General features: G+C 32.3%; 3 protein-coding genes across 3 annotated transcripts; 2 read left to right on the top strand and 1 right to left on the bottom strand.

Annotated features, from left to right (window-relative positions):
* The first annotated feature begins 299 nt into the window (after positions 1-299).
* On the top strand, positions 300-4670 carry LOC108323010 (UNC93-like protein 3). Its single transcript, XM_017555338.2, has 10 exons — positions 300-779; positions 906-1069; positions 1471-1534; positions 1621-1734; positions 1841-1888; positions 2557-2813; positions 2931-3021; positions 3367-3479; positions 3580-3703; positions 4208-4670. The coding sequence occupies exons 1-10, from the start codon at positions 531-533 to the stop codon at positions 4397-4399; spliced, it is 1416 nt and encodes a 471-aa protein (XP_017410827.1). The 5' UTR covers positions 300-530; the 3' UTR covers positions 4400-4670.
* A 438-nt stretch (positions 4671-5108) lies between these two features.
* LOC108323011 (uncharacterized) lies at positions 5109-5731 on the top strand. Its single transcript, XM_017555339.2, has one exon. The coding sequence runs from the start codon at positions 5242-5244 to the stop codon at positions 5590-5592; it is 351 nt and encodes a 116-aa protein (XP_017410828.1). The 5' UTR covers positions 5109-5241; the 3' UTR covers positions 5593-5731.
* Positions 5732-6592: 861 nt separating this feature from the next.
* On the bottom strand, positions 6593-10788 carry LOC108322985 (short-chain dehydrogenase TIC 32 B, chloroplastic). The gene is made up of 8 exons (XM_017555300.2): positions 10521-10788; positions 8169-8400; positions 7963-8042; positions 7717-7870; positions 7544-7622; positions 7235-7319; positions 7086-7132; positions 6593-6959 (listed from the first exon to the last, which is right to left on the bottom strand). The coding sequence occupies exons 1-8, from the start codon at positions 10639-10641 to the stop codon at positions 6786-6788; spliced, it is 972 nt and encodes a 323-aa protein (XP_017410789.1). The 5' UTR covers positions 10642-10788; the 3' UTR covers positions 6593-6785.
* Between the last annotated feature and the right edge of the window lie 2381 nt (positions 10789-13169).

Below are 13169 nucleotides of genomic sequence, written 5' to 3'. Positions count from 1 at the left end.
ATCTGAGTAACATTGATACATTTATTATATTATAATTTATTTATTTAATATTTACAACTTTAATTACAATGGTTTATTAATTTTTATTATTGAAGTGATAATTAATAATTTAACGCTGTTTACTGAATTTAATACGTCATTATGTGGAATCCATTCTCTTTTTGCCACAACCTTAAAACAAGGAGAAGTAACCGAAATCAAGAATCCAAGGGAGGAATGAATAAAATAATGACTACGCCAGCAACAGTGTTACACCTAGAAAATGTTTTGATGTGAAGTCGGAGAAACCAACAATAGTGATGTCAGCGTCAGGGTGACGCTCGTATTCAAAGCGAATAATAAGACTTTTATTTTTTTTTTCTTTTAATTTTCTTGGGCTAATCAATTGAAAAAGGAATCTCAGGATAGTATCTATATCCGCGAGTCATAACAATAGCAAATAATGGAAGTGTGTTAAAGTTTCAGATGCGTCTTGTAGCGTGCAAAGTTGGGCCGGCAAATAGCTTTCATGTTTGGATCTTAATGGAATCATGACGTCTGACGAAAGCAAATTTGGGAATATTTATATCCAACCATCCTCCAATCGTGAGCTTCAATTTCAACCAATGGCTTCTGCGATACCCGGCGATGAAGAGACGCCGCTCGTCGCCGACAATTCGCCGCCGCAAGCGGTGAAATCCACGGCTCACACCTGGGATATTCACATCCTGAGTTTGGCCTTTCTCTTGGTTTTTCTTGCCTTCGGTGCCGCGCAGAATCTACAGAGCACTCTCAACACTGTCAGTATTTTTCGTTTCCTTTTGCGTTTGATTTGGTTTGCGAGGTAGGAAATCGAGGTCCTGGACTAACGGTCTCGGTTCGGTGGAGTGTTTAGTATTTCAATTGTGTTTGACTTTTCGCTTCAGGAGGAAGACTTAGGCACCACATCTCTCGGGATCCTGTATTTGTCTTTCACATTCTTCTCTGTGGTTGCTTCTTTGGTGGTGCGAGTTCTCGGCTCTAAGAACGCTCTGCTTCTTGGGACTACTGGCTATGTCTTCTATGTGGCTGCCAACTTGAAACCAAATTGGTAATTACTATCTACCTATCTCATTTTTGCTGCTTCTAAAAAAGTTATATATATACATATATATGATGGATTTCACATGGATAAAATGTGTTGTTGGTTCTAAGATAGTCAAACTTAGTCTTACTATCTCTATATTTTCAATTATTTGAATTTTAGTTCTTATATATTCCATTCTTAAACTGTTGATGTTCTTTATTTCCCATGATGGATTGGTACCTTTATTTAAACTAATTAGGTTCCTAAAATCCAAATGAGTGATATTATGTGAACCAGAATCTACGTTTCTTTATCATCGTTTATGGTTGCTGCTCATACATGGGAGTACGATTTCTTTTTGCTTTATAACTATGTAATACAAATTTGTATGCATATCCTTGACAATTGAGCAATGGTTCCTGCAGGTATACATTGGTCCCTGCTTCTGTGTATCTTGGATTTTGTGCTTCCATAATTTGGGTTGGAGAGGTACATGTAACCTGTCAAGATTTTATAGCTCCTTCAATTTGGCATTGGTCACCTGCATCTTTACTTATCGTAGTTTGACCTGTCAGGGAACATATCTCACTTCTGCTGCACGCAGCCATTCTACAGATAACAACTTGCATGAAGGTGCAGTAATTGGTGACTTCAATGGGGAATTCTGGGCTGTGTATGCACTTCACCAGGTGATCATATTATTTTGAACTCAGGAACTCTGTTATTTTTGTTTCATTAAAAAAAAAAAAAAGCTCTTAGAATTTTAAATTGATTGAGGAAATACCTCTTTTGCAGTTTATTGGAAATCTCATTACATTTGCTCTACTGAGTGATGATCAGCAGGTACGTGGTGGTTAGCCTTTCACATTTTTAAAATTTTCTTTTACTGTGTTTGTTTTAACTATCAGTTCATGATAGTAGTGTGGCATACCCCTACTTGTTAGATATCTTCAGGAATTGCCACTGGTGAAATATCTTCAGGAAAAGGAAAAAACCTCAACTAACTTGATGATAATGGGACCCCTGGTCCAAATTAGTTGAATCGAAATAATATTTAGCTTTTCTATCAAAGAAGTTCGTAACTTGAGATACACCACTATTTATTTGTGTGAAATATAAGTATCACCCGGTGAAATAGTATTTAGCTTTTCTATCAAAGAAGTGCTATCACACTTTTACATAAAAATCATGCCAATTTCTATTTGGTCTCTCATTCCCAAACTATTGAAACTTGGAGGAATTTTAACCAATAAAAGAAACACTTCTTTTTCAAACACTGCAATTTAGCATTTCTGTGTTTTTTTTTTTAATTTCCCAATTTATTTATTATTAAGACATGAAAAGATGTTAATCTGTATGATATGCAATTTTGAGGAAATGTAAATATGAGCTCAGTTTTACCTTGTACCCTTGAACAATAACTGCTCATCTGACAGGCTAACAAGTTTGAGTTTTTGATTTAAAATATACTACACATTCCCAGTATTTGATTTTGTTTCTCATTATTGCAGGGGGGAAGCACCAAAGGAACAAGTTTATTGTTTATTGTATTCCTTTTCATTATGACTTTTGGTGCAATATTAATGTGCTTCTTGCGCAAACGGGGTGTTAATAGTAAGGGGGAACAAGAGCTTTCAGGCGCAGATGCTGGTGCATGTGCGTCCTTGAAGTCTCTATCTAAATCACTTGCCAATGCATTGTCTGATACAAAGATGTTGTTGATCATACCCCTTATTGCATATTCAGGTCTACAACAAGCATTTGTGTGGTAATTTCTTATGAATTATATAGCATTCATTCTTTTGAATTTCCAATAATGTTTCTATGATTTAGTGTCCTTTTATTCTTATTATATCTTGTTTGTTAAAGAAATACTTTTTTGCAGGGCTGAGTTTACCAAGTATGTTGTAACTCCTGCAATTGGTATTTCTGGTGTGGGTAGTTCAATGGCAGCCTACGGGGCTTTTGATGGAATAGTAAGTACATGAATGCAGACTATATTTCCTTGCCATTGCTGGTTGTTTAAAATAATTAACTTTGATTATATCATGTGAACAAGTTTCTGACTCTTATTTCCTCATCCTTTTTTTATTTACTTATTTTATATTCTGAGATGTCTTCGAGCAACTGATACCAATTTCTATCTAGACAAGAAAATTGCCATGTTCTACATTATTTCACTATGGTTCTAACATCTGGACAAGGAAACTGCTGTGTTCTATGTTTTTTCATTGTGGTTCTAACATGTTGAGCCCCTTGCCACACCAAAATATGTTCTAACGGGATCTCCTCTTTTTTCTTAATTTCTATGAATATGCCAGTGTTCTCTGCTTGCTGGTCGTCTGACCTCTGGTCTCTCGTCTGTTACAAAAATAGTTGCTGTTGGAGTTTTTGCTCAGGCAGTCGTATTAATCTTACTTCTGCTAGACTTCAGGTCAGCAGTAATTAATTTTCTTTGAATGAAGTTGCTCTTATTCAATTTATTTTCCCAATGTTCATCGTGTCTATATCTCTCTTTCCCACTCCTGATGCAGCATAAGTAGCGGATTGCTTGGTACTCTTTACATACTCTTTTTGGCTGGTTTATTGGGCATTGGTGATGGAGTTTTAATGACGCAACTAAATGCTTTGATTGGAATACTATTTAAGCACGACACGGTATACAAATGATGCCCCGTTAACATGTTTACCTTGCTTCTGCATTGCCGTTTTGTTGAGTTATTTTATTTTGCTTGTTCATTTCTCTAAGCTACTGATTTCATATTTGATTCACAACTTGGACATCCTCGGTTATTCTTCGCACATTGCACATGCTTTCTGCTTGATTCTTTTTCTCTATCATCTATTTTCCACCCAAGTCTGATACTTCGTTTTCCATCTTTGGCTTAATAACTCTGTTCTTGGATAAATTTCTCCATAGTTACTTGTAGGAAAAGGAAATAAAATTGAAAAATGAAATGATTTTATATACTTAACTTTTGTAGAAACTTACTAATTTAATTTCTCCACAAGATGAAATGCAAGTTGATTTTAACACACGAGAAAATATCATTTCATTTTATCTTGATGTTTTTTCCCTCCGAAAGTATTTATGGAAAAGTTTATTCTAGTATGACCTTAGTTTAGTTGCCTCTTATGTCAAGTCTCTTGCTTTCGGTGCAGGAAGGGGCTTTTGCTCAGCTAAAGATATGGCAATGCGCTACAATTGCTATCGTGTTCTTTTTCGCCCCGCTCATCTCGTTCAAATCTGTGGTTGTAATTATGCTCGCTTTCCTTTGTGTCTCATTCTGCATTTTTCTATGGCTTGCTCTGAAGGTGGGGAACACATCACCCTCCACCAGTCGCCGAATTTAAAGCTGCTTCAAACTACATACACTAGATTTTTGTATACATTGTTTCATTCTGTCTTCTCGCGAGTGACACGTCCAATCTGGACTGCCTTTATTTCATGGTGAAATTTCCTTAAGTTGAATGAGCTGTATAATATGTGACAACTCTCAGTGTGTTTGGTAACACATTTGTTACCGCTGGTTGGACGTGATTCCGCGGAAGCAATTTATAGTTGCTTTTGCACTGTTGTTTATGTAAATTTTCTAGTAAACATGGATCCCAACCTTATGTGTAATGTGTCTATATATATTTATTCACTAAATAATATGCGTAGAAACAAGTAAAGAAGGGAAAAACACAGGTCCTTTCATAAATTCTCACGGAAATTTATGATCTTTTTGGCCTTAAGGGAGTATCTTCTCCGAATTTCTTTTCTCGCTACCAGACACATTATACACATATCCTGCAGAACAGGAACAGTATCTTGGTCTAAAATGTGAAAAACTGGAAACAGAGTTCCGATTTGATCTTTGTGAACTAAAGTGCAGAAACAACGAATCCGCCAACTACCCTGTTTTGTTTCCACGTGTAGAACGCTCTTAATTTTAATGTTGCGAAAGTCACTCTGAAGCATGGTCTGTATAGCCAATCCCACACCTCTAAACTTGGTCAGCAAGCCCATCATATGACTCTTTAAAGTCATCCTCCACTTCAATGCTCATTGGTCCATCGCTTACCATTTTTCCATACCAAAATCACTCAAAAAGTAGTTATGATTAGGTAGTTTCGCACCAATTTAACTGCATTCCTGTCTTGTTTATAAAGACTACATCAACTATCTTATCAACCACCAAGGGCTTCCCACCATGTCTTTTTTCTGGTTCTCTAGCTTGGTCCGTTTGCACTTCACATGTCCTATGGTAACCTATGCCGCCACTTGGATAACACTTCTAACGTTGACGGCGGCAGTGGCTTCTATCTCACCGCAGGTGGCGTTTGTGTCCGCCATATCCCCCTCCTCTTCGTTCTCTCAGAAGTGCAGCAGTGATGGGTCCATTAGAATGCCCTTGGATGTTCCAGGAAACATCCTGTGTTTTCCTCCTCACATGTTCGTGAAGTCCAGGATTGACCTAATCGTTCCACCCGTCTTTGCCGCAGCCATTGTAGCGGCTTCTGCTTGCGTGGTGCGAGCTGCGGGCTTGTGGGAGCATGATTAAACTCGTTGAGATGCAAGCTAACTGGGTGTTCCTCTTAGAATCAGATCATAATTCGAGATGGATCATATCTATCTGACACAAAAGAATTAACAAAATTCGATTGTGTCACCTGAAATTTTACCCAGATCACAGGTTTTGATAATTTGTTGCTGAGAAGAGCTTCTGATGAACACGGCCTGACGTGGCGATTGGCTATGAAATTGAGCTAAACTGGTTGCTTCTGTATATATGAGATTATTTATTTTTTAAAACCCACACAAGATTATCAATTGTTAGCAATGATGTGTTCGTAATAGATTTCTGAATTATTTGTCTTTCGGGTATGCTAATCATCTGGGGAGTTAGATTGAGGACAGTGATCAATCTTACTTTTCAGTTAAAGTACTTCATTCAATACTGACGGTGAATGATTTTCTGTAGCTGTTATTTTCATTTCAATGAATAAAAATGGCAAAGATTGCTGTAACAAAATGAAATGCTATTTTAAATTTCAGAATCAGACTACCAGTGTACGATAATGTATTTCTGTAATTTGATTGGTTCTTAGGAAGTTCAATATCCACGAGATCCTCAAAACCTATAATATCTTATTATATAAAATAGGTCCCGGACATGACTAGCAGTCATAACAATAAAAATTTCTCTCTTTTTTAATCAACTCTCATACAGTTCAAGCTTATTCATCCCCCTTTTTTTACCAAATTTTGTTGAGGTTCTCTTTCCTTAAACCGAGAGTGATCACATTCAAACATCAAAATATATTAGTGTGTTTAGCATATTTGTGTACAAGTTGCCATTGGTTTAACGAGACAACAATACTCTAATTTGGTTAAATGGACATTCTTTTATTGCTCAATTATTGTTACATGAACATTCTTTTGCGGCTCTTTTTTATATGATTGGAAAATTTTCACCGTAACGATGTTCAAAATGAAGTACTCAGTTAGTCAGGTGCACAAGATTTTTCATTTTTATGTAGTTTGTTCATGACTCATTAGTATTAAAAAAAAATTCAATAAATTTCTTCTAGAAAAATCTCAAGAAATCAAAAGTTCAGAAACATCCTCCGAGAACAAACTGGAATTATATATAACTGTAACGTTCTTCTTATTGCATGAGCTGCAACAGTTTTCATAGACTTCAAGTGGCTTTTGTCCCTAATTAAGGAGGAAAACACCAAGCTGCGAGAGTATTCAAACTTTTAAAGTCGATTTGATCAACTCGTTGCTGAAATCCCAGAGTTTCTTTGCTAGATGTTTGTTTTTGGCATGCGCACTTGGCTTGCATAGATTGCAATCCACAAAGTACTTCCCAGTTACACCTTTCACGTTTGGGTGGAGAGCAACATAGCATGTCGTGGCTGCTCCCTATGATTTTTGTTTTTTCAGAAATTAGCCTATGATTAGTGACAACATATTTGGACTTCTGAACCATTTCAAACGGAACATTCTGCTCCACCTATATTGGAATTTTAAAATGCTGGAAAAACATACCTGAGGGACGTTCTTCCATATGTAAAAGGAGAATATCTTCAAGAAGTCTGGGAGAAATCATGGTATGGTGTTACAAAGGAGTGACTTTAAAAAGTGCATATAATTTACTTGTGTAGTTTTGTTTCTGTGTTTGAGGAGAATTAACATACGCATAAGGTAAGAAGAATGTCTCATAAGAGGTGTCATTATTACTCCTGGATGGACTGAGTTTGCTGTGATGTTCACACCCTCTTCCTGCACTCAAATATCAAGAAGAACAAACAGATAAAATATTACATGCTCAATTTTGTTATCATCAAAGAAGGAAAAAACCTTTTGCTAGTTTCTCTTATCAATATCATCATTGGAAGAAATCAGTGGCAAAAACAAAACACTGAAACAAAATGCGATCAGAAAGTGCAACACATTAATTCTGTCACATTTTTTTTAATGGAGAAGCACAGGATAAGATGGATGACCTGCAGGCGATGAGAAAGCTCATTTGTATGCAGTATGTTTGCTAACTTGGACTGTCCATAAGCCTTCTTGTTACCATAACTGAAAGCAATAGTTACAAAAAAATGTGATGTTCCACTGATCAAAATCACTGTCATGATGCAGAAAGTTCAGGCCAGAAGAAAAGTGAAAATACCCTTTTCGCTCATTGATCTTATTGAATCTAATCCCCTTCATGTAAGTGTAGTTATGGGCAATCGATGACAGATTTATGATCCTGCCCTCTATTCCAGTGGCTTGTGCTGTTTGTTTCATTTTTTCAAGAAGCAGGTTTGTCAACAGGAAATGACCTGAGATGTCAAAAAAGATGAGAAAAGGCAACACTTTTACTACCACTAAGGAGTAAACCAAAGAATGTCATGCAAGAATGTTGAGACTTTACCAAGATGGTTTGTTGCAAACTGCATCTCGATCCCATCCTCTGAGAGTTCGAAGGGGCAGAACATTACTCCAGCATTGTTTCTGACATGAAAAGCCAATGTTATGATCCATATATACTTGAAATGACCAACTCAGGCATTAATGAACTCAGAAAATGAGTTTGGATGAGAAAGAAGGCGTGATGTAAAAACTAAAAGGAAAACCAACATTAAGATATTGAGAGGAAGATCAAGAGCTATGAAGTTGTCGACAAAGGATGTCACAGAATTGAGAGAGCACAGATCGAGCTTCATTATGTCGACTCGTGCAGACTCATTCTCTTCTAGTATACGTTGTTTAGCTTCTTTTGCAGACGCCATGTTTCTTACTGCAATGATCACATGAACCTTCCGAAGTGCCAACACTCGTGTTGTCTCCAACCCAATTCCACTTGCTCCTCCTGTGTGAGAGTTACTTTGAGTTCTTAATTATTACAACACATCACAACAAATATGTCTGAGTCTCATGTTACTTAGAACAGTTCGTTTCTTTCAAACATTTGAAGCAATTATAAACAATGAAGCAATTTTATGTCATGTTATTCATCAATATCATACTTTCAAAGAACTTTATCACACTAATAAAAGGTAACTAGTTAAATTTAGTGGCATATATATATATATATATATATATATATATATATATATATATATATATATATATATATATATATATATATATTTGCTAATTTTGTGATTATGTTGATATTATTTATTCTATTTATATGATTTTGATTTCTGAAAATAATGTGATACATTTATTTGATTTAACGTTTTAAACTTTAATTTAAAACATATTTCAAATCACGAGTTTTTGTATTGGCGATAAGTGATTAAAAGCTATTTTGTAAATAAATAAAGCAAAACATTGTTTTAAATTATTTTTAAATTATATTAATATAATTTACTTAAAAAGTAATAATTACACCGGTTATTTAATCTTATAAATGTTTGCTACATGATATATTTTAAAATCGAGATATCAAATTTAAATTTAAAAGTAAATTTTTGGTTCAAAATTTTTCTTTGGTACCACAAAATCCCAGTGATAAAAAGGTTAAAACATTGAAATTAAGTCATAGAGTTGTTGTATAAATATAATTTTTCATATTTTATGATAATGAAAAATTATAAATGAAATATAAAAATATATGAAATTAGGAAAATGAGCACTCATTTAAAAAATTAATTATAAAATAGAAAAAAGGAACACTTATTTCTTACAATAAAATGAACTAAACATATACTTTTTAGTCTCTAATTGAAAATTTTACCAATCTTAATCTTAAATTTTTTTATTAATATTTTTGCTTTTGTCGTGAACTATTTTAATTTTTTTTCATAGAGAATGTAATAAATCATTGGAAAATCAACATTACTATCATCTGATGACAAAGAAAAAAGATATTAACGCAGATAAAATTAATGTAATAAGACATGTCAAATTTTGATTAGACATTCAAAATAAAATTTGAAAAACATTAAGGAAAAATACAAAATATGATTTTTTTTCATATAGAAATTATTTTTGAAGAAGACTCTTGCGTGTTTTATTCATCAACTTTTGTCCTACGGATAAGAATTGGTGGGATATGATATTAGTAGAAGGAAGAGAGAGGCAGCACTTTTTTAGATGAAAAATGAAATAGAAAAAAGATACTACAAAAGAGAATAAATAAAATGTTAGACTATCTTATAATCTTTTTTATAAATAATATATATATATATTTAAGGTTTCACTGACAAAATGTGATAATACTTGTCAAATAAGTCCGCGCTCTTAAGTATGTGTGGGAGCTTGAAGTTGATAATTCGTAGGTAGGTGTGTGGAAAAAAATACTATATAGGTAGACTTTTTACTAGTTGCTTATTAGCACAAGAATTTAGAAAAGTATTATTTATTTATTAGATGGTAGAAGGGATAAGAAAATCAAAAGATGTATATATATATAACATTTTCCTTATCATAATCACCTCTTTTTAAAGAAAACTTTTTCATGGTACAAGGGAGATTCTACAGTTTACTCTAATTAACTATTTTCGTCTATCACTCTTAATGATGTTTTAAAATCATAATACAAAATTAATATAAAAAATATATGAAAGAAAAAATAGGAAATAACTAATAGAATAAGTGATTCCCATATATATATATATATATATATATATATATATATATATATATATATATATATATATATATATATATACTAATTTCAACTTCACACATCAGTTCAAATGCAGGTTGTCCGTGTCAGAAAGTTTTACATGAGAAAATATCAAAAACTTCCCTGAACATGGAGTAATGCAGAATATTACGTGATTTAGTTAACTTCTGTTACGTTAGTTAATGCTTCTCTCTGTATATAAATATAAACCCATGGGATTTACGTAGAGTTTAACTCTGCATAATAAAGTTTACAGCTTCTTTTCTCTCTTTTCACGTAAGTAATCAGATTGTTTAAAGTAAGGAAGGGATAACATGAAGATGTAGGAGAAGATTCTGATATATAAAACTGACCTGTGATAATCGCAGTGAGGTTGGCAGCATCAATTCCTTCAGTAACTTGTTCTGCAGTGGAAGCTGATCCAAAGCCACTTGGACCAATCATTCCAGTTACCAACGAAATAACACCCACCATCGTCTCAATAAAATGTGAAACCTCAAAGCCTCCCTTCTGAGTTGTTACACAAACTCAGCACTGTCTTAGAATATATATATATATATATATACACAGATGTAGATACGGACAATAGATTATGAAAAATGAAAGGCAATGAGAGTGGGGCAGTTGCCATGACAGATTGTAAATCCTTCTCTTATTCAGAACTGCATTTAATTATCACCGTTGAAACTCTGTTCACGCATTCAATCACTTACCTACCACTCAACTCTTCTTCATTTATGGTCAAGGTGCCTCAAAACTATTCAACTTATTTGCTTTTAACAACTTCTTCAACACGTCATTTTCTTTTTATTGCGTTAAGCTATAGTAACGCCAAAATTAGGGTTATGTCAGCTTATAACTTCTTTTTTAACTGCTTACAAAACTTGTTTCATTAGTATTTCCAGGAAATACACCTATTTAAGGAGTTTAATTACACTCTTCTGTCACACCGTTTGGCTTTTATAGACTCTCTAATTTTTCACTTACATTTCTCAAGTGCATGTCGGTTCAAAAGGAGTGTCAAACAATACTTTCCTATATCTTATTTTTAAAATGTACTCATAACTTGTATCTTTTTCTTTTCTTTAACTTAAGGTAAAAGTTTGTTTATTAGTCTTTTTTTTATATATGTTTATATATTTTACTTATTTGATCTGTTTATAATATCTATTTTATTATTTTATCATTTCACTTTAAAATATTGATAATATATTTATATTAGTATGATGATACTGTAGACAATAATTATATTTAAAAGTATGCAATGCTGTAATCTAAATAATAAACGTTTAGTATCTGTTCTTTTTTATTTAAATTTAGTTTGAATATTGTAAAATAAGAGATTAATAATAAAACACACAACAAGAGAAAAAGCTGAATAATTAAAATTACTAATCGAATATGGCGTTTAAAAAGGACATGTCGTATTTTTTTTATTCTGGTAAAAGAATGTGCAATAACATGAGTTTACTGAAATTTAAATGTCATTTACAATATAAAATGGACACTAAGATAAGTTTACTAAAAACTTTGTTCAATTCATTAATATGGTATCGTATTTTGATGTTGAAAAAAAAAAAGAATCCGCAATTATTAATTAAAACCTATTAAGTTAATTTTACTATATTACTCTAAATCAAATTTTATTTTAAATTCGACTTAATTAATTGTTAATAAATTATTTTTTTTGTAATGAATTGAAGAAACTTTTCAGTAAACTTATTTTAACCTACCAAAATGTCATTTAAGAACAAAATTATAATGGAAGCATTAAGTTTCAAAAGAATAATATAGTTATTCATTTTATCGAAACTATATATCTTAGCAAATTTAAGATTAAAATATTGGCACCTTGTGGAAATAAAAGAAAGAAGAATTTCAATTTTGTGATGTATTTCTTAAATCACATATTGTAGAGTTATCAAGGTCAATCTTAATTCATAAACAAATGTCTTTCTTAACCCACTAAAATGTTTTTTTTTAAAGATAAATGTATGTCAAATGTGTTAAGCTACAAAGTGTAGTGATGCTATCTTAGTTAGGACTAAAAAAAATGTTCTGAGTAACTTATAATCAATAAGTAACTTGTTCCAATATAATCAAAGTTTCATGGTAACTTACATACATTTTTTGTTTTAACTTCCCAAAAATATTTGTTAACTACAAAACTATTTAGAAATATCAAACTCCCAAAACAGTAATATCTCAAATATGATAATTAACTGTAATAATATTATTTTAAAAAAACATTTGGTTTAATATCAGAATTTCAAGCTCAAATGTTGAGTTTGGCTCAGATATTATTATATGGATGAAATATTAAAATATTCAATTTATATCCTACCCGTAAATTCAACAATTTTCAACTTAAGCACTTTTTTATTTATTTTATAAAAAATATAAAATTCAGTAATTTTTGGGAAGCAATCATTTTTTCCGAAATATTCATTATATTAAAAATATAAAGGGAAAAATAAATATAGTATCATAAACACAATTATTTTCATTCAATAATTAAAATCCATGCTTTATTCGAAAGTCTATACCATAATTTCAATAACTAAAATTATAAATCATTACAGGGGCACAATAATTTTTGTTGAAAATAATATGAACAAAATAGTTATACTAATAAAGTAAAATTTGATCCTACCACCAAAGCCACTCAACATTTATTGTTTAATAATTTAGAATATTAGTTAAGAGACACTTTAGGTCGGCTAAAAGAAATCACAATATTTAATGCTCTCTACCAATCTTCATAAAAGCTCTCGTCCCAAGGAGAAAGAAAAATAATTAATTCTCATAAATATCTATTTAGTTTTTCATTTCATTTTTTATTTTTAATGAATTGAATTTTTGTGAATTGTGACCCATACCAAACTACAATATAATACAATGAACTGAAATGAAGGTAGTTGGTTTTGTTTTATTAGTTTTCCCTTGTGGGAAAGGTAAGGGACCACACAGAGAATGCCCTTTCCCAAAAACTTTATCATTCA

This window comes from Vigna angularis, chromosome 2 (assembly GCF_016808095.1).
Source record: "Vigna angularis cultivar LongXiaoDou No.4 chromosome 2, ASM1680809v1, whole genome shotgun sequence".
NCBI classification, from domain to species: domain Eukaryota; kingdom Viridiplantae; phylum Streptophyta; class Magnoliopsida; order Fabales; family Fabaceae; genus Vigna; species Vigna angularis.
Note: the sequence above shows the minus strand (reverse complement) of the source record. Positions and strands in the feature narration are given on the sequence as shown.

Bases quoted from the DNA above. Each gene is read 5' to 3' on its own strand.
- LOC108322985 (XM_017555300.2), bottom strand. From the start codon at position 10,641: ATGGTGGGTGTTATTTCGTTGGTAACTGGAATGATTGGTCCAAGTGGC. The intron at 7,623-7,716 runs GTATTTTCACTT...TATTGCTTTCAG, and splicing joins AAGATCAATGAGCGAAAAGG to TTATGGTAACAAGAAGGCTT. The intron at 6,960-7,085 runs GTATGTTTTTCC...CAAAAATCATAG, and splicing joins TATGGAAGAACGTCCCTCAG to GGAGCAGCCACGACATGCTA.
- LOC108323011 (XM_017555339.2), top strand. From the start codon at position 5,242: ATGTCTTTTTTCTGGTTCTCTAGCTTGGTCCGTTTGCACTTCACATGT.
- LOC108323010 (XM_017555338.2), top strand. From the start codon at position 531: ATGACGTCTGACGAAAGCAAATTTGGGAATATTTATATCCAACCATCC. The intron at 1,889-2,556 runs GTACGTGGTGGT...TCATTATTGCAG, and splicing joins TACTGAGTGATGATCAGCAG to GGGGGAAGCACCAAAGGAAC. The intron at 3,022-3,366 runs GTAAGTACATGA...TGAATATGCCAG, and splicing joins ACGGGGCTTTTGATGGAATA to TGTTCTCTGCTTGCTGGTCG.